The 24073-nt window shown below is 49.3% G+C and overlaps 6 protein-coding genes across 6 annotated transcripts; 2 read left to right on the top strand and 4 right to left on the bottom strand.

Moving 5' to 3' along the window:
- Positions 1-447: 447 nt before the first annotated feature.
- On the bottom strand, positions 448-2202 carry BDV38DRAFT_278364 (putative iron-sulfur cluster-binding protein; the record flags this gene model as incomplete). Its single annotated transcript, XM_032058696.1, has 7 exons — positions 448-503; positions 562-687; positions 764-807; positions 868-1192; positions 1246-1617; positions 1679-1717; positions 1785-2202. The coding sequence occupies 7 exons, from the start codon at positions 2200-2202 to the stop codon at positions 448-450; spliced, it is 1380 nt and encodes a 459-aa protein (XP_031918253.1).
- A 311-nt stretch (positions 2203-2513) lies between these two features.
- On the bottom strand, positions 2514-3747 carry BDV38DRAFT_278363 (aromatic ring-hydroxylating oxygenase subunit alpha; the record flags this gene model as incomplete). Its single annotated transcript, XM_032058695.1, has 5 exons — positions 2514-2641; positions 2693-3108; positions 3165-3346; positions 3455-3607; positions 3661-3747. 5 exons carry the CDS (start codon positions 3745-3747, stop codon positions 2514-2516), a joined length of 966 nt encoding a protein of 321 aa, XP_031918252.1.
- Positions 3748-5295: 1548 nt separating this feature from the next.
- BDV38DRAFT_236094 (GTPase-activating protein GYP7) lies at positions 5296-9019 on the top strand. The gene is made up of 5 exons (XM_032053413.1): positions 5296-5795; positions 5870-7250; positions 7313-7575; positions 7629-7947; positions 8000-9019. The coding sequence occupies exons 1-5, from the start codon at positions 5640-5642 to the stop codon at positions 8353-8355; spliced, it is 2475 nt and encodes an 824-aa protein (XP_031918251.1). The 5' UTR covers positions 5296-5639; the 3' UTR covers positions 8356-9019.
- On the bottom strand, positions 8990-13678 carry BDV38DRAFT_236091 (GAS2 domain protein). The gene has a single exon (XM_032053412.1). It carries the CDS (start codon positions 13150-13152, stop codon positions 9178-9180), a length of 3975 nt encoding a protein of 1324 aa, XP_031918250.1. The 5' UTR covers positions 13153-13678; the 3' UTR covers positions 8990-9177.
- A 2210-nt stretch (positions 13679-15888) lies between these two features.
- Positions 15889-17560, top strand: BDV38DRAFT_236085 (checkpoint protein HUS1 family protein). The gene is made up of 5 exons (XM_032053411.1): positions 15889-16071; positions 16236-16354; positions 16412-17216; positions 17284-17360; positions 17419-17560. Exons 1-5 carry the CDS (start codon positions 16029-16031, stop codon positions 17443-17445), a joined length of 1071 nt encoding a protein of 356 aa, XP_031918249.1. The 5' UTR covers positions 15889-16028; the 3' UTR covers positions 17446-17560.
- Positions 17561-23844, bottom strand: sec16 (COPII coat assembly protein SEC16). Its single transcript, XM_032053410.1, has 3 exons — positions 23638-23844; positions 18612-23575; positions 17561-18553 (listed from the first exon to the last, which is right to left on the bottom strand). Exons 2-3 carry the CDS (start codon positions 23554-23556, stop codon positions 17976-17978), a joined length of 5523 nt encoding a protein of 1840 aa, XP_031918248.1. The 5' UTR covers positions 23557-23575; positions 23638-23844; the 3' UTR covers positions 17561-17975.
- Positions 23845-24073: the final 229 nt, after the last annotated feature.

Here is a 24073-nt window from a genome sequence, read left to right as displayed (position 1 = left end):
TTTTTGACTGCCAATTCTGCAGAGGCGACCCCCCGAAGATATTTAAGAATACGAGGGTCCGCCCTGTGCGGTCCGACGCGCTGGGGGAGGTATGTGGAGTTGAGGCGTTGATCGATTTAACGGTGCAATTGTCAGAGAGAGAGAAAGAGGAAGGTTTACACGCTCGGTCAATATGATTCGAGGGTGAATCCGACCGGTACGATCCACCGAGGGTTTTTCTCGAGAGCCTGCTTCCTTTCTGTCAATTCGGTAAGAATGTGAAGGCAAGATGTGAATCTGAGACGACTGGGAATTATTAATTAATGAGCTAGGTATGTATTGACCAGATTGCAACAACGGTGCCAAGATTCCACCGACACGTTCGGTAAGTACGCTATACGTTCTATCCAGGCTGATAGGGAAAACCAATCAACCAGAACAGAAGAAAAACTCAAACGATCTGCGTGGTTACCATGCGAGATCTTTTCCTATGAGCTCGCTCTTACAGTCGAGTTCCTTGCAGACTGCCAGAATAATCAGCACCCTCGGAACGCACGCTTAGACGAGTGAGAGAGTACTCACGTTGTTCGGCTTGCTGAAACCTGGAATTCTCCCTTGGCTTTCTCATCGCTGGAAACACTTCGACCCCCTGCGCTTTTTCCAGCTTGATATGAGCTTCGAGGCAGTCGAGAATATTCTTCTGAAATTCTACTCAGGCGGAACGGTCTCAGCGCTCATGGAGAACACAACAACCTCATGGAAGAAGAACAGGAGAGAATATTACCTATCTCTTCACTGTGAAGGCTTGGGGGCGCAGATACGAATGACCTTCAGACCCGGTCAGTAGTCAGTTCGTGTTTGATGCTAACGCTTTATTCCAACACGTACTCTTGGTACTCTGTTTCTAGTTCCCGGGCTTTCTCCTCCAAAAGTTCAGCCAATTTATCCGCAACTACCCGTGAACGAGAACTATCAATCTTCGAGCAGTACAGGTCGTATCGGATTGCCGTCTTCTGTTCAGATACTGGTAAGAAGCTCAGCGCACACCACCATCCAGTCCTCTTCATTGAGTAGAAGGAGGTAAAGGGGAAGAGCGAAAAGTGCTCTGATTTCGCCCGAACATAGTCCAAAATACTGGTCACTTGGGGTATATTGCTCTGCTGCTCAATCTCATTCTCTAGTCTGAGGATGTCGATCAATTGCTGCTGCCTGACTGCTAGGGAGTGAGACACCAAACCAAATAGAAGGAGCAGTCAATCAACTCACAGGTCATTTTCCAATTGAGATCTACCTTGATGGTTTGCCCTGCTACCCATATGGACTGAGAGTCCAGTCTATTGTTGCTCGCAAAGGCGTCCAAAAGGCTTGTGTCGGCCGACGGGGTTCTTGGGCTAGCCTCAAGGTTAATGAATACAAACCCCAGTCCGTTCGTAACCGTATGAATGGCGAAGAGGCTGTTCTGTGATCTGTCAAAGCCTGGAATATCATCGAAATGAGGAGCCTTGGTAAGCTCGCCGTAGGTGTTATAACTCCAGCCATGATATCGACAACCAAGCACTGCAGAGGATCCACATTCTTTCTTCGTGACGGTGTACGCTCTATGACGACAGACGTTGTGGAAAGCTCTCACCTTCCCGTCTTTTCCTAAGATCAGGAAAATGGGAAACCCAGCCACCTCGTAGGACTGGTAGTCACCCACCTTCGCAAAGCGATTGCGATGAGAGAGACACAGCCAGGTCTAACTGTTAGATTAGATAGAACATCCTTCAATGCAGTGGTTTAATGATATATTGAACTTGCCTTACTAAAGATTGCACGCTTTTCGAGCTCGAAAACATCCTTGCTCACCCACCAGCCTGCTGGGAAATCTGATTCTTTGGAGACTCCACGATTCTCATCTTCTGTGACATCTGGAGTTGGACCAAGGGTCACAGATTTCTCAGGATTCAATAGCTTAGGGGCTGGAGTTGAACTATGTGGCCAGAACCGATATAGGAAAGCAATCCCAGCTAGAAGTGCAAGCAATGTGGGTGCTGTCGGGAAGATGAAGGCTTCCATGATGATTCCCGTGTTAAGTTTCTGTAAGCCTTCCGAAAGAATATCTGTCCCCAGGTCTTCCGGAAACTGGGGGATATCTATAAAAGGGCTCGCTCGAGCACAGGCGAGACTTACAGGATTCAGGGCTCGACGATCTTTGGCTTTCACCTCCGCATATGCCTGCATATCTATTATCACATCCTCCGAGGTTAGCCAGCAAATCGTGTTGACCGCTCATAAGTTTGCCAGATTAGGATGAATTTTCCAGGCGTACTTGAAGTAACAGGTTCACTGAATGCTACATATGATCTCAGTTAATGTATGGATTTCTGTTTCTGAACGTTGAAGGTTACATGGCATTTCAAACTTTCCGGTTTCAATTAAGTATAACTACCAATAGATTCTACCGTAGAGCTTTGGCTTTAACAACAAGGGATAATCCAGGTTATCATAAGCACACGATTACCAGAACGAGCCCCGCCTGCAGCTTGCTATTCTCATGCGGCGGCCGGGATTCCCTCCAATCCCTTGCCTTGTTCTTCTGTCACCGCAGTGACACTCTCCTCCGCTAACTGATCTGCAGCATGTTGCTGGCACACCAACTCAAACACTCGGTCTTGGTAGACTGGCAGGCATTAGCGGCGGGGTTAGAAGCTTCGAAATCTGTCGTACTCACAGGAAACACCATTCTCTTTCTCAGGATTCAGAATCCCTTCACTATACACCCCCCTCCCAAGGTTGTCCTGTGCCTTCTCGCAGAGCTCATAGTCCTCCATGGCCACCTGACGGACGAACTTGAAGTACTCTTCGAACTTCTCGCCGGATTCCATGTGGTAGTAGTCGAATTCCATTCGGGTGATATTTGGGTCTTCTGTTGGGCAAACCCGGAACGAAGACATCCCTCCACCGTACACGTTCAATGTACAGTTCGGGAAGAAATAGAGAAACAGCCCATCATCTGGCTTATTAGGATCTGCAATGTGTTGCGAAAAGTTATGGTGATTGTGAACGGTGTAGAAGGTCGGCGGATAGTAAACGGAAAACGATGGATGAGTGTATTGGCAATGAAGGCATTCTTGATATCCGTCGACCCTGTGATTTACAATATAAGCAGAGATCCACTCAATATGTACTATCAGGGTTAGTACATAGTCTTCCAGTTGAATCGTCCTTCATATTTGATACTGTGCCTGTAGGGTAGTGTGGTAAAATCTACTCTCTCCAACAATGGCTCCAGGTCTGGGAAATACTCATGAAAGCTAGGCGCTTCATCTGAGAGGGTCGTGAAGATGAGGCCGGTTGGAGTGATATGGTACCGCAGCGGGTTCTCCTGTTTTTGTCAAACTGGCACATTCCATAAGATGTTACGGACACCTCCTGAAATTTCCTGTCTACTTTCGTAGGTGTGCATATAAAAAGCAAGGGTCACAAGACGTACTGTTTTCGCAGAGATTACATGGAACTCGCCTGGTTCAGGTAAAGAAGAACTGCGGGAGGCTCTAAAAGCCAAGATTGGCTGTTGTGCAATCTCATACTCGATCTTTTCCCCGACTTTCTGGAACTTCGTCACAGGTCCAAGGAGATACCAAGACTAAGTCTATTAGCCACTTTTAAACATCACCTGTCCAAGGTCGACTGGCATACCTTCATGAAAACAGCTCTTCGCTCCAGTTGGTAGAGCGGAAGGCTGCAGTACCAGGAAGCTGGCAGCGTGCGTGCAAGTTCGGTCATTTTGCACAGTTTCGATGTTAGTGCATGTAATAAGAACAGCCGTCCTTGTAAAGTGGGAGCCGTAGTTATCCGTTACCTTATATATTCTTCTATTGTGTCAGTGTGACTTATCGGTCTACACCGAAGTACAGCACTTTGCTACTCAATTGGACAGGCGTATCGTTTCCTGAACGGGCTATGGGATCCGGATAGGGTCCCGCGGCCGTGGTTTCATTGTGTGTCGGACTCCTACAAGTATACGGCTTGATCGGGACCTTACAAGTCTCCAAGAGGTGGCTAACTCCAAGATACATTCCCTTTAATTCCTATTATGTATATAATTCTCCAACAGTATATTTGACTCAGGTCGTAGTCGAGTACCGCTGTCCGCGTTGATGAGCAGGTCTCTAGGTCACTGTATAAGATGGGCTGGTGTTCGAAGCTATGATATGTACCAACACCACCGAATACCATATGAACTAGCCGGTGAGAACTGAGCCGATATCTCTACTACACAGCATTGAAGCAATGGTAATGTGTTACTAATCTGGAATCGTCATCAATACCTACTCAGTAAAAGTCACCTGGTAACTTGGTGGGGTTTGATCCTTACCTAATAGTTTGGTGAGTGACCAGTGATGAATGATTTGACCAGACGATCTGTCTGTAACATCGGACCTACGAGGTACCTCCCTTTTGAGTGCTGGCGACACTCGTATACCTGCATGTACTTTTGAACCCGGAATGATGGGAACTCAATGCCTATCGATATGATTGGTACAAGTGCAACCCGTTTATCCTCCGAGCTTTGGGTATGAATAGAAAGTATCGACCATATCTTATAAGCTGCATAAGCGGAGAAGCTATCTATCAAGCATGTTCATAGTCTAGCTCGCGTGTAAAGCTTGAGTGATCATCTGTTTCTTTTGACGAGTGAGATAGCCAAATTCCCATCTATTTCTACACGACTACACGAACCGCAACTTTCGTCCCAATGCGCGCATCACATTGACCTACATAAGTATCGGACGCAAAACGCGAGTACTCATTCATTCGGACAATTGAGAACCCGTGTCTCCCTGATATTATAAGCCGAGTAACTTAGTAGCTTAGGGAAACCAGACCCGGGCCGAATGAGTAGAACCAAGAGCTGGTTCGGGTTACGGGATGAAGGGTTCAACCTGTGGGGCAGTGGACTCGGGGTGTTCTCCAACTTGATTTCGGGTTGCCGACTGGGTCATCTTGTACGTACTATTCTGGGTTTCCAGAAGTCTATGGTATGAACAAGGTCTAGTTCATCCCACCCATGATCCTAGTACCTTTAACCAGTGGTCAAGAGCCAACGATAGCCTGATACTCCCAACACCGTATCCTGAGTTCGTGCGACGTATCTCTTTCTCCTCGGGTCTTTCAAGACCAGACAAAAAGGAGGATTAATATTCTTCCAGAGTCGGGGATTTTTAGCCAGGCAGCAGTCATTTTGATTGTGGCGATGCTGACCGTTATAGATTAGTATAAATATTTTATCTACGGAATGAGCCACATACTGTACCTTGTTTTTTATCCTACTGAACATCTACTTTTTTTTTTCTTTACAGCAGGAGAAGAAGGGAAAAAGAAAGAGAAATTATACTCCTAAGCAGTGAGTAGATCTTGACATATAACACAAAAATCATTGGCAGTTTCATGGGTGGAGATTTAATCACATGCAGCCGTGATCAGGTGGATCTCCATTGGTTTCGTGACGTTTGCGCCTTTCTTCATTTCTCCCCGCAATTCACCTACCAAATGGGGGATTGTCCATACAACAAATAACTACTCAAATCACGGAGAAGTATGAACTGCCCTTCCTGAGTCATTCAAACAAATATATCATCTATCCGTGGTCTTGATATAAAGACGCAACGAGAAAAATGGCACGCAAGGGAGTTCAGTACACTCCGCCACCTTCGCCGCCGTCGCCCACGGCTTCTTACTACGACGTCAGCGACGACGAGGAGGACGATTATAACACCATCTCACACGCAACAACTGGGAGAGGAGTCAAATTGCTCTTTTCAAAAAGCAAGGTTAGACGACTGACAAGAGTTCTACTCAATATCAATCAATCACTGACGGTTCCGAACTATACCGAGCATTGCAGGTCTATGTTCACCCCACCCCTTCCTCCAAGGATAATATCCCCGGGTTCATCGCCCTCATTCAACAAAAGCCGGCTCATGGTGCTTCGAATGCGATCGCGTCGGCCAACGCTTCAAGAAAGACCGAGCTATCATCATACCTCCTTGCCTGGGTTCCGGAATCCTCGCTAGGTGACGCCTATAACACCTATGTCAAAGTCGATCTTGCGGGCGACTCCTCCCCCCCGCGACAGAGATATTTGGTACCCCCTCTGCCGACAACTACTACCTATAAAGACCCAATAGGGCTCTATGCCTTTGCCGTACCACTCTCGGAGATCTACTCATTGCTTGTGCGACCTCCGAGCATCGGATGGTGGTTTGGAAGCCTTGTGATCAATACGCGTGCAGGTGATAGCTTTCCTGCCCTGTTTTTCCATGATAGCGAATGCGAATCGACCATCCTACAAAAAAGGAAGAGGACTCAGGAATCGTTTGATCCCTTCGGCGAGGATGGCAGTCTGTTCTGGGGTGGCGACGAGGTCCTAAGGTGGCTTCGGAAGTATGTGGAGGTGCAGCGCTCAGCCGTTGACAATAGCATATATTTGATCAACCCATCCGAAGAAGATCGCATATCATTTGGGCGGCCGTTGACGGCCGATGGAACAGTAACCAGAGCCCAGGACCAACCCTCTGGGTCATCCGCGCAAGGTAGCAGCGGACAGCGGGATGCGGGAATGGATCCTTTTATGAAAGCTATTAAGGAGACTAGGTGGAAGGTGCTTGAGCAGCTGAGCAAGATCACGACCTTTACAAGGCGGACAGCGAATGAGATAGCCGAAAACCCGCGAATTCCTCCGCAAGTCCGTCGGCTGATGAAGACACCGGAGATTCAAACCTTACAAGATGAGTTTGATAGTGCCAGGCTATATCTTGCTCGATGGGCTATGAGCATATCTGAACAGAGCGAACGCGAGAGGAACCAGCGGATATGGACTGCACGGGATGTCCTGGAGATGGAAAACAGCTCCGTGGGTGATTTCGAGATTCTCGAGCTCGAAACGGGAACCATGTCCATCCACGAACGGCGCAAGACAGTGACTTTAACTGAATGGGAGGCGTTCTTTGACCCGACCACGGGCAGATTGCAGGTTACTGTTGAAGAGGTAAAAGAGAGAATATTCCATGGGGGTCTCGATCCGAACGACGGCGTCAGAAAGTTAGCCTGGCTTTTCCTTCTCGGCGTATATCCATGGGACAGCTCCCGTGACGAGCGTCAAGCCTTGATGAATTCTAAACGGGATGAGTACATTCGGTTAAAGGGTGCCTGGTGGGAAACGATGGTCGAAGGACATTCCACCGAGGAGCAGCATGAGTGGTGGAAAGAGCAGAGAAACCGCATCGGTATGTCTCTTGTACACACTGTTATACCGTCTCCGTTACTAAACAAACTTCACCAATTACAGAAAAGGATGTACATCGTACCGACCGCACAATTCCTCTCTTTTCTGGGGAAGATATTCCTCATCCGGACCCTGACTCGCCATTTGCAGACACAGGGACGAATGTCCACCTAGAGCAGATGAAAGACATGTTGTTGACGTACAACGAATATAACCCTGACTTGGGCTATGTCCAAGGAATGAGCGACCTGTTAGCACCGATATATGCAGTCATGCAGGATGATGCAGTCGCCTTTTGGGCATTTGTCGGCTTCATGGACCGAATGGTAACGATTACCCCCTCCCATTAACAACCTTCAGCTAATACCTGATCCAACAGGAACGCAACTTTCTTCGCGACCAGTCTGGCATGCGTGCCCAACTTCTGACTTTAGATCACCTTGTACAACTCATGGATCCTCAGCTATACCTCCACCTCCAGTCTGCCGACAGCACAAACTTTTTCTTCTTCTTCCGTATGCTCCTTGTATGGTACAAGCGTGAATTCGAATGGGTGGATGTTTTACGCCTTTGGGAGACATTGTGGACCGACTATCTATCCAGCAGCTTCCATCTTTTCATCGCTTTGGCAATCCTAGAGAAGCACAGAGATGTCATTATGGACCACTTGAAGCATTTTGATGAAGTCCTGAAATACAGTGAGTACTGCCCATTTTCTGGATCTGAAACCCTATTAAGCTAATCCTACAGTTAATGAACTCTCCAACACCATGGAACTCGTCCCAATCCTCACCCGCGCCGAATCCCTATTCCGTCGCTTCGAACGAGCCGTCCAAGCAATAGACAAGAAAAACAATTTCCCCGCCCCTTCTGCTCACCAACGCAAACCCATCCAATCCTCTTCCAACGCAGACACAGGCAAGTCGCCACAAAGACCTCCAAGCACCGGGTTCAGCAGCGGCACCAGCTCCGGACCGAGCGCTCCACGAGGTGACAACAGCGAACCTAAAGTAATTTCTCCCGAATTAAGAGAGCTATTTAGCAAAGATATCCCGTGGAAGCGACAGCCCTCTGAACGGCGCGACCACGTACAAGATTCGTCCTGAAAAAGCTTTTGCATTGTACGCGAAACTTTGATGGGTGGATTATAGCTCAGTTATCATGTTTTTGTACAAGTCTCGGTATGATCATTCTTGCTCAAAGACTTAGCTTGTTTTGCACATGGACCCCTATTGATCAGGTTTTATGAATTATGGTTTATTGCGCGATAGCTGGTTGTGGTCGGTCTGGATTGGTGGCGTTCGTAGTAGCGTTTTTTTATTCTCGTAACTGTTATAAAGGCGAATTCTTCGAAGCAATGAATCTAGCCAGCATGAGGCTCTCAACTCGGAAGTGTGCGATTATAGAAAGAGTAGCGGTGTGAATTGACTGGTGACTATGTGATTTCTCAATTTTTAATAAATTCTTGAATCCCCTATGTACTCTTCTTCTAAAAATATAAACATAAAAGCGGCCATAGAAGAAGGTAGGAACCGTATATGAGGGTATCTAGATATGTGCAAAAGAAAAACAATTAAACAGACGACAAGAGACACAAACAGAAGCCGAAACGCTTGCTTGAATGCAAATATGCCAAAGATGAACGATACCATCTAAATGTCTGTCAAAAAGAATGAGAAATGGCAAAGAGGAAACCAAATTCAAACAGAACCCCTCTGAAAATGCCGGAAAGAGAAAAAAAAAAAAAACACCGACAATGCAAATGCCTGATACTTTTCTTAGAACCGTCCTCTGATAGAAACAAACCCGAATAAACGGCAAACGCCAGTGCTAGTAGACCAAAATAAATAAGAAGGGAGATTTTAGGAGGGAATAAATGCTAGAGGTGAGGTAATAATCAAAGAGAGCAATGCATCGATGGATCCAGATTACCGGCTGCCAAGCCCGCGGAGGACAACTCGCTTGCTCGAGCCAACTTTGCCAATATCACTGATGCTTCTAGATTTAGGTAAAGTGGGAACTTTACCAGCAGCATGATCTTGCTCGGGAGGGGATAGGCCAAATGTGAAAGGCCTTAGAGACGAGCTTCTTCGTGCTTGACCCAGGACATCTTCCACCCACGCTTCACTTTCTGCGCTCATAGGGGCGTGTCGAGACCGTGGCTTAGGTCCCGCCAAACCAAGAGGAATAGATCCATATCGAGCGTCGCTCATGGTAGAAGCCGCACCGAAAGAGGTATTGGAAGAAGTCGAGAGCCGTCTACGCGAGGAGACGGTTGACATAGGGGATGACGATAAGTTTAGTGTCTCGATTGTGCTTGCTGCTCTGAGATCGGTCATATCGGATACATTCGAAGCCCGTCTCGTTTTGCGTACAGCCAGTGAGGACGATGGTCGATTACTGATAACAGAATGGGGTCGAGACGGTGTGCATCGTCCATTGCCAGACCTAGGAAGCCTGCTCCCCGGTGGCGTGTAAGTTGGCGTCGTTTCACGAGATGACAATCCTTCGACTTCAACACGAGGCGTGTCCGAAACGTGTCGTCGCCCATGATGGATAACATACTCCCTTAGATATTCGGCCAAATCCGCCCAACCACCACCAACACGTACCATCACGCGCTCACCATTTTCTCCCACGGAACGGACGAAAAGCTTGGTGGGAACGGTTTTGCCACCTTGGTGCAGGTGGTATAGTTTCACAGAGCTTTCCTCCGGAGCATGAGAATATCTCCTACGAGAAACAGCAGGAGTGAGAGTAAGCGATGGAGTGGGCGTGCCGCTGCGTGACACTGACCCTTGTGGGGATATAGAGCGGAACCGCTCCCTAGCGTTCAATGGCAAAGACGATATCATAGATGATGCATCAGCCTCACGGTCTCCAAAATGGATACGGGTCGGGAGGGTAGTAAGGATAGAGCTAATTTTCTCGTCCAGATGATCCCTTGACCTTTTTATCTGGCTACCTGGAGTCGACGGGCGGGAGCCGGTCTTCTCATTTGCTGTGCTGGTCAATGTCTCTCCAGATATACGAGGCGTAGACTTATATGCCCCAATGCTTTCAAGGCTAGGGTGTGCAGTCAACTGCTTCCTGACACGGGTGGCTGTTGAAAGGACGGGGGGTTGGGAAGGCGGAGCTTTATGTGCTGAATTTCTCAGGGAGGTATTCTTATTGCGCTCCCAAGCCTTGGGCTGTCTCTGTGTAACGCTGTCACGCCCTGAAGATGTGTGGTCCTCCCGAGAAAGTTCAGAGCGCCGACCAACAGCACGTCGAATACCAGTGAACGGGGCGGAGTGACGTTGTTTGCTCGAATGCGACAGTGGACACGAGCGATCATTATGGGAACTCGATCTCACGGGAGAATCCGTAACTTTCTTGTCAATGGTTGGAATGGTCAGATCGGTGTTTGACCCATCCTCGTAGTCCAGATCCAATCGTTCATTGATAAATCGTTGTAGTGGAAGGCTAAGAGCCCGGTTGTGTTTCAAGGATGTTGGCGGAGACTTTTCGCTGTCTAAGCGAAGCAAGCGGTCTTCTCGCAATGTATGATCGCTATTAGTCGGTATGGGGCGAGAATGCTGATAGTCTGTCTGGAATAATGGAGGAGTCTCAATAAGCTTCGGTGTTCCGTTCGAAGAAACGGTATGCAATCCTCGGATGTCCGGGCTGGATACGAGTGATGGATAATCCGAAGAATCTTCTGAGGCGCCCGATACTCGTCGACCACGAGAGGTCATGGTTTCCTCCAGATCCAAACGTCCCGGTCTGGTTTTGGACAGCTTAATGGGACTATCCAAAGGTTGCCTTGGAGATGGGGCTGCAGTGTCTTTGTCATTTGTCAACGAGGGGGGTGGTCTAGAAGACACCGGCGACGAAGGGCTGCTGGTTCGAGAAGAAAATGAGCTATCCCGATTAACCGCTATCGAAGCAGCAATATCGGTGTGTGCGGGCTCAACGGTGACGCTAGGCAAAGTTATTGTTGCTTCTTCAGCTGATGCAGACCGTAGCTGACCACCAGAGACCTCAATGATGGATTGAGAGGTAGTTGAGACTGTCGACGTTTCGCTACCATGCGACTCTACCGTTTCTTCCAGTTTTGGAGAATCTACTACAGCCATGGGTCTCTGTATTATGACACTCCCAGTTTCTGCTCGCGAACTTGGACTAGCTGGGGAACTATCTGCTTCGGGGGAGGCGGCATTCCCAGGACGGTCTCTAGACTGGGACGGTTGTTCTGCCTGTCCCATTTCCTCGCTGTGGGCAACAAAAAGATCTTCTGCTGCTTTTTGGAGTCCACACATAGGTTCCGTCTTTCTCAGCAGGATATCTTCGGGCCACGTCACTTCCTCCCGGTTAAGATCAGAGGAAGGCACGTCCTTGGCTGCGGTGGTAGTGCACGCTGATTCTAAGGAGGTTTGCTGGGCATGGACCGGGTGCGCATTTGCATTTTCTTTCTCGCTAACAGGCGATGCATCGAGTACCATGGCGTCCGTGGTGCTTCTCTCCGGGGTAACGATCGGTTCAATTACAGTATCGGCCTCTTGGAGGGTTCGACTGGCTTCAGAGCTATCGTTGGCCACTTCCGTGCCATCAAGAGAGGACAGCGTACCGGACCCACGAGTGGGAGCTTGTTCAATCCCTTGAGAGGTAGTGACGGATTGATCAAGAATGGCCTCGAAGGATTTCTGGTCCTCAGTAGGGCTTCCGGGTTCTTCAGCGATGGTTTCCATCAAAGGTGGACGTGCAGCTTGGGGGAAAGTCTCGGGGGTGTGGGTGGTAAGGTCTTCGGGAGCTCTATGTCCATCTGATACAGGGGCTGAATGATTTGATACTTGTGGGTGGTCTTTGCTTTGCAGTTTATTGGCCATCATACGCCGCCATTCATTCTCAACTGTCTGTTTCTCGGCGTCCATGACCCAGTTACCAAAACCAGATTCGATGGCTTCTAATTCATCAATCCAATTCTCCGGCAGCGAGTCTTCCCGGCCCTCTAGCGCGTCAAGCATACGATCCATTCGTCGTCCCGCCGAGAGAACCGTCACCTCCAGCGCAGCACGTTTGGCATGATAGTTTGATCTGGAATACAAGGCATCCTGCTCGCTAGGGGGCTCGGAGGACTTCAACAAGTCCAAGGCTGAATTCAATTCCGACTGGGCTAGACGTAGGCTCCACAACAGTCCTGGTACCTGACGGAGGACTAGTAACCGAACATCCCAGGTGGAAAGGAGGCTGTTCAGGCGGGAGAGAAGTGGAAGAGCGCGCAAAATGGTGGCGGTGATAACGGCGGTGAAATCGCTTAATTGCACATAGCTGAACGAAGGGGGTCCGGAAAGATTGCTGTTTGATGACGACGGGCGAGACCGTGAAGGAATATGAGCGTTCAGAACGTGTTCTTTCAATTCGTCGACACCCAGACTTTCCATACCATCCCGGATCTCCTCAATTCGTTTCTCGTGTTCAGCTACAACTTCTGCAGGAAGGCTGCCCAGATACTCTGGCTCCGAAGTATTGGATATCGTGGTAGAAGGCGGAACGAATCCTTGGCCCAGTTGGGCATCCGTGCGTTTCGGCCATTCCCACGTTTGTACCTCTTTATACCATAGGCTGAGATTCTGTGCCGCAACAGCCGCGCGGATTCCGAGAGCTCGTTCCGCCTCAGAGACTTGGGATATGCTCTTGGAGAGGATGTCGTATGTGGGTTCGTTCTTCGGCACTGCGTCTGTCGAGGTAAGCGCTTCGAGGGTAGATTCAGGGGATAAGTTTGCGAGTAACGGGTCGAGGGACTGATAGCTGGGAATTGTTGGTCGACTAGGCGATGGAGTCGGCGGCACAGTATGAGGTGCGAAGCTCGCGGTCGAGAGGGAGATGGGTGGAGGTATAGGATTGCTGCGACTGGTGGCCATGTCGGAGGAGAACGGCCACCGGAACAGCTCACAGATGTTGGTCGGAGAAGGACGGAATCAAGAGATGCGATTTGGGAGACGGCGGTGGAATAGCTGATTTGGAAATATGAAAGAGTGTGTACCGCTGAAAAGCAAGCATGCTGAGATGCGAACTTGCAATACCCCAAAGCGACAGCGGAGGTGAGGTTGTTTAGGGGCGTTCCGGAGATACCGAGCTGAGGTCAAGGTTGGGCAGGTAGGGCGACGGTCGGCGTTGTTGTATGAGAAATGAGTGGAAATAAATGTGTCGGTAATTATTACTAGTAAGATAAGATGCAGGATCAAGTGCGAGAAGAGAGGGAAAAGAAAGACCAGATGTGGGAGGGAGAGAGGCAGATAAAGACGGAGGATTTACTCCGTACAAAGTGAGCTTTGGGGATTGATAGATCACAATCGGAAAGGCTGGGGGGGGAAAGGATTGGAGAGGCGCAGTTGGGGGAAGCTGAGAAGAAAAACAGAAAAAGAAAGGAAGAAAAAAGAAAAAAAAAAAAAAAAAGAATGTGGGATGATAACTGGGGGAAGGAAGAGACCTGGTCCAGTTGTCTCTCGAGTAAGGGAATGACGATGATTCGAAGAAAAGTGGCTGCAAGTGTGAGTTGGAATGAGGAGAAAGTTGAAAGTTGGTTAAGCAATCGTTCAGCTCGAACGGGACAAAAGTGGAGCCCCTTCAGCTTTGCCAAAAGGGGCCATGTTTACTATTTACTATTTACTATTACTATTTATACGGAATACGGAGCAACAACTTCGCTTGCCACTATTGATTTTCGGTCTTATTCTGAATCTTAGCTTCATCTTCCTCAGGAATAGCCTTCGTCCTCATAATTCCAATTCCTCTTATTATTCTTATTATTAAGTTTAATAAATTGGCATTCCCCCAAGACTCAGGAAAACCTAAAATCATATCTCCCAGAACTGTATGAAAGATGCAGACTAATTCTCCTGTATAATATCCCGTCGGACTTTAGATCGGTATGTATGTATGTATGTATGTATGTATGTCTGTCTGTCTGTCTAAAGCTACGGAGTACATGGCACCAAATATCCCCCCCTCCTTTAGCTCGGTGGAGTCTCACGGTAAGTACATGAACCACCCCCCTGAGGGTGGCTGGGGCGAAAGGAAGCAAAGTAAACCGTGAACTTTCAAATTCCAATTGATCACTGGACTGTGTGGATGTGTAGTATATCCTGTCAAGGGCGGCCAATCCATAGAAATCATGTTGATGCACGGACTTTAGCCTTGCATTTCTTTTGCAGGGGATCAGAGCTCTCAATATTGTTATCTCCCATAGGACTGGTAGTCCATGAAAAAACTCCGAAATACCCATAATAATATTCTCGGGGTGTATTTATCACGCGCATCTTCCGCTAAACGTCGTTCTCCATAAAAGACGCGCTTCAGTCACGCTCGAGGATCGCCATCGAGTCGCGTCCATGCGAGGAAGAGGCGAGGTACTAGTAGAGTAAAAACCCAAAACAACAATAGATCTATGATCGACATCCCTTACTTATTGCAGCAGTAGGTCACTAACACTACCTTTTTCCTTTGCTACCCGACGCACCCGTCATCAGAGCACTGACAAGGTATTCCTTATGATCACCTTCCTACGGCGCTTATCGTTTTAGTGCCCATCTAAAGGCTGTGGTGGCGAGAATGAATGATTCCTCAGTGAAAAAGACGATGAATTATCAATCGAAGTCATGATCCATCGACCGGAGTGCCAGATAGCTTTCTCTGGACATGGCAGGTGTTGACCAAAGAGAATGGTAACAGGTAGAAATCATGTATTAGCTGAAACCGATCGTGGATTTATGACCAAGGACTCATGCATTGAAGGGGAAGGCATCTGTACAACAAGGGAGTTGTTGTTATTATGTCCTCGTCCAGCCTTCGGCAACGGAACTGAAACCAAGTCAGCCAGCGGACACAGGCAAGGAGCCAGGACTTGGAGCCAGGGTTGGTACGGAGTAAGGTGAGCCTAATGTCCAACGAAGACCGGCGAGGACGATGGTCTCGAAGCAACACGGTGTGTTCTAGGGCTTCGTATTTCTGTAGACCGTAGGGTATTGTCGTTGAACCACGTGGAGATCCAACCCAGCATTCCTTTCCTCTAATTAATACCCGAAACTTCTCCAATGATATTTGCCTGGTCTGTCCCACTCATCAAACGTCTGGACAACGTCTTCAAAACGTCTTCTAGAAAAGGGGCCAGATGACGATGCAGTCCAGAATGAGTTAGTATTTTTGGTCTTGGAGCGGTTTTTGGCATAGCATGTTAAGGTCGATGGGACCCAATCGTCCAACCCTAAACCTCGCATTAATATGCGTCTCGTCAAGTCAATGACGGCGAAAGCCATCAAAAGTGACGTCTTACAATGAGAAGAAATAAGTAAAGAAGGCAGAGTCGTGTTAAGGTTTCGAAACAGTGGCTGAAGGTCCTAGAGTTAGATATAGAGTATATAAAGTGTTGTACATATAGAGATGCTACTCTACCGAAAAGATATAAATATATATCGGCATGGTAAATGCAGTCAATACAAAAATTATATGCTAAGTTATCACTCCACTAGTGAAGCAGATCATTATAAACAAAGATTGGGACACGATATAATGTCAGATAAGAAGTCGAAATGAGAATATATATATATATATATATATATATATTTTTAAAAAAAAGATAGGAAAAAAAGGTAGAAAAAAAAAAGCCAACGAACTGATTGATTACTACATGTTTTGTTGTTTGGGTTAGATTTCTCGCCGATAAGGAACGTCGCCGATAAGAACCAAATCAACTCTCGAATCCCTATGTGATGCCATGACATACATGCGTTGATTGAAGATGCGATTTCGCACTCAACTCGCTAACGCTGCAACTTTTTCTAGTATGTGTTACGTTTCTCTTTTCTTTAGGCCTCCCCTCTTAGAATACCTTTCTTTTGTTTTTTGGTAAACCAATGTTGCCTGGTGGTGCTCCCGCCAAGTCTCAATGGAAGTTCCAGCCTAAGGTCCAGCAATCCACTAACCCGCTACTAACACCTACCTATAGAGTTGACAGCATCCCTCTCATCTCTGGGTAAAGTATGCTGGATGCGACTGGAAGATGGCATTGTTCGATTTACCATCATCCCTGATCAAGGCACCCAAGTTTGGGCGCAGTTACCCGTGGTACGTGCCCTTGGCCATCCGAGCGAAAGAGTGTCCTATCTAAACAAATCGTCCCAGGACGCCATCTTCGATGAAACCAGTTATATTCTGGAATCCAACTCCGGGGTTATCAACCTCGAAGTTCCAGTCGGTGCTCTCCACCGTGCCCTTCGCTCCGCCGCAGCGGCGACGTCGGCCCAACTGCGTCTGACCAAAAAAGGCAACGTCCCTCTCTTGGCTCTCACGATCCATGCATCATCCTGGACCACGGGGTCCAACGCACTAGGGATCACCGACTCTGACCATGCAGCCATGACCGGTCCGGCTCTGGAAGCGGGAGATACCGGTCGCGTAGGTCAGGCAACCACTGCGTCAAGGCCAGCAGCCGTTTCTGGGCCCCGGGAACGCGAGACGGTCATTACGCAGGAAATTCCTGTGAAGGTCCTCCATGAATCTGCCATCGAAGGGCTCCATGAACCGCGATGTCGTGACCCCGATGTGCATATCATCTTGCCTAGTCTGTTCCAGTTGAAGAGTATCTCCGAGCGGTTTACCAAGTTGGCGGCGGATTCCAAGGGCTCTTCGGGTTCTGCGCTTGTGTCCGCCGTCTCACCTAAACTGGAACTATCGGCTAATATGCATGGGTCGCTGAAGTTGGCGATCGCTACGGATGCCCTACGTATTTCGAGTGTTTGGACGGACCTGGTGAACCCGTCGCTGGACCCGGGGCAGCTCACTCAGACGGAAATCGAGCAGCTGCCTAGTGAGCGGATGAGAGCTATAAGTGATGATGATGAGGCTGGTTGGGCGAAGGTGAGGATTGACGGAAAGGATTGGGGAAGGGTGCTGAGTGTTGGGCGATTGAGTCCTAAGGTCGTTGCATGTAAGTTGAGGACAGTCCACACAACCGTGATCGGAGCGCCCTGCTGACTCGATTGACTTACATGCAGGTTTTATCCATGAGACGGCTTTGATCCTCTACGTTTACCTGCCGGGGAGCTGGAATGGAGAGGATTCTTGTTTGACGGTGAGTTGTTTTTTCAAATCCGTGTAGTATTGGTGAAAGGTCAAGCTGACACGCACAGTATTATATCAATTCTTACGCGGCTTGAGTAGAATTACTGGGTTTAGATTATGAAGATGTTACGGTCTCGGTATGCAAACGTACGCGCAATATAAACGCACACAACACTGAGCGTCAGAAGGTCGGAATTATTATAATACTATTAAAAGGTTCAAATAATAAACTTTCATGTTCCGTGAAACTCCAGAAGAAGGCCTTCGGTTGAAGATCTTCATACCACTCAATGCCAAAGGCAGTGGTCTCAAATCGACAGAAGCGTAAGCAAAGCAAATCATCAAGGGGGAAGCAATAAGCACCACATAAGGTGCATATGCATATATTTATTGTACACGGGAATATCTTGGTCATGCAGAGGGGTTGGAAACAAGGATGTGCTCCTCATCGAGGTAACACGATGCAAGACTTTTGTGCAGGCGGGTAGAAGAATTCTATAGCACACGCAAGCCGTATACGCTTCACGATGTGCAAAGAGCAACGTGAGGCCGGGAATTAGGAAAATCGTAAGACATGATCACACAAAAGAAAAAATAAAGACCCACATCTAGTAGGCTGGGCAGTTTACTTCGCCATCACATCGACATATCGGCCTTTCTTCCGTCCCTTAGCAGGTGCGCCCTTGCGCGCCTGTGGTGCTCCAAGAAGGTCATCTATGGAGCTGGCATTGCTCAGCGATGTTGCAGGGCGAGGAGGGGGCAAAGAGGAGCCCATTGGTGGCGTGGTCATGGCCGCACTAGTAGAGGCTGACCGAGTAGTGCCTAGCATAGGCGGGGGAGCAGCAAGCGAGGATGGTGCTGGGCTGCTGGATAGTGACGGAGGAGCACCTGCAGACGACGGAGGTCTACTATCAGGCCCCATAGCCATGCTTGCTGCAGGCGGCGCGGTGCTGCCACTGGCACTCCTGCTAGGAGCTGACGCTTTGGGTGGCGGCGGTGTGCCACGCGATACACTGGCGCTATTCGGATCTTTCTTGTTGACCCATTTCTTCAACTCCTTGTCATAATAGAAAGAGTTTTCCTCGCCAAGTTTGGCACGGATAGGGCCGCCCGAGCTGTTGTTGTTGTTGTTATCGCTCTCTTTCTTTGCTCCTCCAAACCAACCGCCAAACCATGATTTCTTTGCTGCGGGAGGTCTCTTGGCTGTGCACAGCAGAATCAGTAACATGTCCAAGTATGACTATCAGAGGCAAGAACTTACCATCAGCTTCTGCAGCTTTCCTGAAGGCCTCATCGGCTTCACGGTCTTTGCGCGCCTTCTCGGCCTTCTGAATAGCGGCTGCACGTGCTGCAAGGTCATCGTCATCATCATCGTCCATGAAGGACTTCTTCTTTTTTAGTACATCCTGATGGGTGGGATCTTCCGTGGTATCCAATGTAGGAGCTGCGCTAATTTCGACAGAAGGCGGTTCATAGCCACCACCGGCACCGGGCGGAACGTAGCCGGCCACATCAGATGCAGGCGCTGTCGCCGTGTTTTGATCCAGTGGTTCGCCAAAGGACCCATTAGCAGGGGGTTGATAGGGCGAGATATTCACAGGAGATCCTTGCATTGGGACATGTTCGACAGGGTAGGGCTGAGAGGCTGAATCTTCCACAACAGGCGCCAAAGGCATATACGATGCTTGAGGGGGAGTAGATTGATAGCCAGCGGCTGATGGAGACCCGTAAAGTGGGCCACCTTGATACACACTACTTTCAACAGGTGTCGACGGTTCTTGGGAACCTCGTCGTTGCCCAAACGGGAACCCGAACGACGCTGATCTCTGAGAATCTAGGGATGACCTTCCACGATATTGCTCAGGGGAAGAGTTGGGGACGTATTGATTGACCGGTTGATACCGCGAAGGGCCACTGCCTGGAGCCGATTGGGCTGCGGGCAAAGAGTAGGGCCCAAATTCCGATACGGATGGCGACCGACTGACGGTTGGAGTGCCGGAAAACTTAGCAAATGGCCCAATATCTCCGTCTCCAGCTTTTCCGGAACCCGTTGAGGCGGCGTCGCTATCTTCACCAGCAACGAAACTGTTGAACTTGGCCCACATCGAGCCAGAAACCTTCTCCATGCTTGGTCTAGAGATCCATGAAGACCCACTGTCACTGGTCGTTTGTCTCAAGCGTGCCGAGAGCTCGTCTACTCCGAAAAGCAGGTGTTGATTGTGATAGCCAGATGGCTTTGTAGTTGCTTTTAGAGCTGCTGTAATGGCATCGGCGTACTGCAACGCTTCCGATTTGCGACCATGCTCTGCGAGAGAGCAAGCATGTATGAGCTTGAACGCTAATAGATGTGGTAATGTAGATGTAGGAGAGCCCGCCAATACTGATACTGCATATTCATATGCTTCAGTGAGCAAGATTGCATCATCATCCTGCAACACGTTCAAGGGTAGATGCTGGTGGTCGGCTCCCAACAGGACTATACTCGTTTGTGGGTCATCTGCACCGCCAAATACCGCGGCTCGTGAGAACATAAAACAAATATGAGCAGCTTCCGTCCGACCGTACGATAACAGCAGCCGACCAAGGGCCAACAGGGCCTTGTGGTCTTCGGGACTGCGGTTGCTTAACACTAGTCCCAACGTATCCCTCCAGCTATCCAGACCTTCAAGGGCATTTTTGGACGGCCCTTGTCCACCAACCTTACTGACCATCTGGAAGCCCGCTCTTGCCGAAGGGGGAACAAGCTCATCAACGCTTTCATCGACATTTCCAGCGAAGATCTCATAGAGTGCTGCGAGGGACTCCGAGTTACCAGTCGTAGATTTGACTTCACGTCTGACAAATTCTTGAACGACTTGCTTCCAAACAGATCTATCGAGGGTTGAGGCTATTATCATAGCATGGCCCCATAGACGACTGTCCACCGCATCCCATACAGCCTTCTCCCGATTGCCCACGAGAAGGCTATTGCGAATGCCCTCGACTGACTGGCTGTCAGTAGCATCAGGTTGGGAAGAGGTGTTAAGTGGAGGTAAAGCATTGAAGGCTGGAAGGTTGACTCCGGAAGTCGGCTCCAGCTCAGAATTTTGCAGGTGAGGAAATATAATGTAGCGTAAGGACTTCTCTACCTCAGCCGACCCTTCCAAGACACCATCGTGTTCCACCAACGCGCGAACAATCTTCCACAATAATGTTTTTTCATCATGCCTTTTTGAAGACTCAGGATGTAATTGAGCTGCTTCGGAGATGCCCTCATTTTCGAATGCCGCAATTTTACTCGAAAGCCAGGCAACTAGGTCCTTCTTCTTGGACTTGTTCTTGAGTGGGCCCGGATGCTGCACAATACCCTCAGTGATAGGAACCCAATCGTTGGCTGAAACTATTTTCACTTCTCCTGGGGTGGACTTGATTTTTGGCGCGGCTTGACCAGCAGCATATCGTGGGACATGCTTAGGGAAACATGACGTTATGGAGCCGCCAAATCCAAACTTGACAATCGGAGCGCCCTTCCATCGTTCAAGTGGGTCCAATTCCTGTCCATCATTCGGTGGGATGAACTCAAGCGGCTGTGAAGGGACACGGTTATGGATAGAAATCTGCGATGGTGCGTAGGAATTGGCGGATTTTGTTGGGGAAGCAGGGGCATGAACTGAAGCAGGGCGTTGTAAAGGATCCAAAGGCACGGATAATCCTGGAGCCGACGCCTGTTGGCTAGGAGACTGAGTTTGTGACCTGCGAGGCGGAATAAATTGAGCGTCACCAGGTGGAGGCACAACCGCTGGTGGAGGACTAGCCATAGGAGCAACGCGCTTTGAAAACTCGTTTATATACGCTGGAGGAGCATATGGGTTCCTAGGGGGTGAGGTGGGCTGAACAGCTGCCGACACGTTTTCAGGAACTGCCGTCACGGCAGCTGAACTTGCAGCGCCAACGGAAGCTGTGATAGTGTCAGAAACTTCCTGCTCATTCGGACGCGGCTGCATACCGCTGGGAGCATAGCTAGATGCTGGATCTGGAGCGGACCGGATAGCGAGGCCCTCTGACGGTTGGTAGGAGACTTTTTCGTGATGAGCCAAAGGACTTGAGGTTCGTGGTTGGAACGGCAAAACAGCCCCTTGACTGGAGACGCTAGATGGCTGAGAAGCATAGCGGGTACGAGGTGGTGCAGGCGCAGCAGACTGGGGTGGTGCAGGGGAATACCGGGGTGCCGATGGAGGTTTGGTCCCAGGTTGTACAGTGGGTGGTTTGGGTGAGTATCGCGACGCTGCGCTAGGCGCTGCCGGGTCACCTGGAGCACTAGGGCCCAATAGATTTGCATAGGGATCCAAGCGCTCTGGTTGCTGCAACTGAGGTTGAGAGCCGACACTACTGTCCTGCGGAGGAGAGAGACTAGCGTATGGGTTCGCCGAGGGCGGCGGCTGGGAGTGAGATGGTGGAGACGTCACTATATTAGCAGTAGGTGTATAACGTCCGGAGCTCGCGGGCCGGGATCTTGGCCGAGGGGGTGGCAAAGGTAGTTCTTCATAGAAGTTCTTAGGTGTCGTGACAGCTGGAACTGTCGATGCCGCAGGAGGTGGAGTAGGGACCCCTGACGCATTGGGAGGAGGCCCTGGGATACTGCTACTCCGAGGTGGTGGCGGCATGCTACTAGGCTGCGCGACGACCGGCTTGTGGGTGACTACGGGCTTGCGAGGACGAGTAAGATCATCTGGCAGGTCGTAGGGTGACTTGTAGCCTTCTTTAGACCGTTCTGCGAAGCTCTCCGCTCTCTTTGCGGTAGGCCGCGGCTGGGGCGGGGGCGCAAAATAGTCTTGCATTGGAGCGGCACTTGATTGAGGAGCAATGCCTGGTATCCCTTGTAGTAAATCCGATGTCGATGGCTGATGCGGCGTATAACTGGTGGGTTGCGCCTGAGGTCGCGCTGAGCTTTGCGGAGTACCGAAAGGACTGCTAAGGGTTGCTTGGGTCGCCTCGTGAACACTCCCATTCAGGTTCTGAGGAAGTGACTTCTGACCGTTGTTCGAGCTCTCGCCAATCTCATCTTCCAGAAGCAAATCGTCATCATCATCAAGCGCTGCTTGCCACCTAGCAGCCAAGTCATCTTCTGAACTTTTGTCAGGTTGGTCATCAGACAGTTCAGCCTGCCATTTTGCAGCCAAATCATCATCAGAAAGATCTTCCTTGGGCTGGTGCTCCGATGCAGTTGCCGCCAGGATATTGTCAAATTCTTGAACGGTTGGGGATGCAGCGCTGACCGGAGAGTCGGGGAACGCGTCAAGTGAGCCGATGACTTGTGTAGTGCTCTTGCGAGTAATATGGGGGGATGGATCTGCCTCTGTTTCAGGTACAGATCCTTGGACCTCATTGAAGAATGCTCCGCCTTCATCGTCACCGTCATCCTCGAAAATCTTATCTATCTGACCCTCTGCATTCACAGAAGGCTGGACTGGCGAATCAGCAGTACTATCTAGCAACGGAACCCCCTCCTCATATCTGGATTCTGTTTCTGGTGGGATATAAATTGGCTTAGTTTGAGTTTTCAGCTGGCTGAAAAAGTCGTCTCCGGCATCACCATTCGTAGGGCTTCCCCAAAAGTCTTGGTTATCGTCATTCACAAATTCGTTGGTAGTCTGATGGTCACCTCTGTCAACCTGTTCATTGAACCAAGAAGCTGCGTCATTATCCTCTCGACGCTCTGTATGTTCTGCTATAGAATATTCATCCATCATATTAACAGGTGCCGCTGTATCGTGAAGCCCGTTCGCGTCGCTCCCAAACGCAGGCCCCAAAGTAGGCGTGTTTTCCTCAGAAGTCTCGATAACATGAGGCTCATTGGACATTGTTTGTGGTAACACCTGATCATGATCTGGGGCACCTTCTTGCGGCGCATCATTCTCTGCGGTGTTCTCTTGGGCGTTCTCTTGATTTAAGACTTGCTCAGCATGCGGCGGAGCATCTGAGTCCGTTGCGGCTGGGACGGCGGTAGGCTGCACGTCACCAGAAGCATCGGTATCTGGGGACGCAGAGCTGATATGTAAAGCGTTCTCTTGGATAGCTGACTGGGAGGGTTTAAGCTCAGCGGAAGATTCCGTCCTTGAATCTTTTGAGTCCTGTGTTAGGTCGTCCGAGACAGGCGCATTCGAGGGCATGCCATCCTCTGATCTAAGAGCTGGATGCCAGGCGGCCGATATCTCATTATGAGCCATGTTTGCTGGAATATGGGATCTAACTCAGCCATAAAAGGTCAGCTTATATAGATCGCATGACACGTTTCCAAAGGCGCTCACCCTGAAAGGACCGACGGGGCAAAATGGCAACGTCGTAGAATTATTTAATTAGTAAAACATGAAAGAAGAAATGTACACAGTTTGCGTTGAAAAGAAATAATTCATCACAGAAAATTAGAAGAAACAAAGACTCATGGCCGCATATCCAGGAAGAACAACAATCACGACTTTGGGAATCCAACAGCTGATTCCGTGACGGACTTCCGGATTCTCTCTTATGATACTCCAACTAGTACGGAGTAGTTAACTATTATTGACCTATCGGACCCTTGGGACGCGCCCGTCATCCGGGGCGGGTGATTAATGTTCCAGGCGGAAGGGCCACCTATTCCGTTTGTAGCGTCACGTGACTAAAATCCTCCCTAAGCCACTTCACCGCGGTGGATACGATACGACAGTGGGTACTCTATACTACTAGTACGGAGTACTGATTGAT

Source organism: Aspergillus pseudotamarii (assembly GCF_009193445.1).
Source record: "Aspergillus pseudotamarii strain CBS 117625 unplaced genomic scaffold BDV38scaffold_5, whole genome shotgun sequence".
In the NCBI taxonomy this organism is placed as follows: domain Eukaryota; kingdom Fungi; phylum Ascomycota; class Eurotiomycetes; order Eurotiales; family Aspergillaceae; genus Aspergillus; species Aspergillus pseudotamarii.
This window is presented reverse-complemented; position numbering and strand designations above follow the sequence as displayed.

Excerpts from the sequence above, each read along its gene's own strand:
- BDV38DRAFT_236094 (XM_032053413.1), top strand. The coding sequence starts at position 5,640 with ATGGCACGCAAGGGAGTTCAGTACACTCCGCCACCTTCGCCGCCGTCG. Across the intron at positions 7,576-7,628 it reads TCGGCTTCATGGACCGAATG|GAACGCAACTTTCTTCGCGA; the intron begins GTAACGATTACC and ends CTGATCCAACAG. Across the intron at positions 7,948-7,999 it reads TGATGAAGTCCTGAAATACA|TTAATGAACTCTCCAACACC; the intron begins GTGAGTACTGCC and ends CTAATCCTACAG.
- BDV38DRAFT_236091 (XM_032053412.1), bottom strand. The coding sequence starts at position 13,152 with ATGGCCACCAGTCGCAGCAATCCTATACCTCCACCCATCTCCCTCTCG.
- BDV38DRAFT_236085 (XM_032053411.1), top strand. The coding sequence starts at position 16,029 with ATGCGATTTCGCACTCAACTCGCTAACGCTGCAACTTTTTCTA. Across the intron at positions 16,072-16,235 it reads TAACGCTGCAACTTTTTCTA|AGTTGACAGCATCCCTCTCA; the intron begins GTATGTGTTACG and ends ACCTACCTATAG. Across the intron at positions 16,355-16,411 it reads TTTGGGCGCAGTTACCCGTG|GACGCCATCTTCGATGAAAC; the intron begins GTACGTGCCCTT and ends AAATCGTCCCAG.
- sec16 (XM_032053410.1), bottom strand. The coding sequence starts at position 23,556 with ATGGCTCATAATGAGATATCGGCCGCCTGGCATCCAGCTCTTAGATCA. Across the intron at positions 18,554-18,611 it reads GAAAGCTGCAGAAGCTGATG|CCAAGAGACCTCCCGCAGCA; the intron begins GTAAGTTCTTGC and ends TGCTGTGCACAG.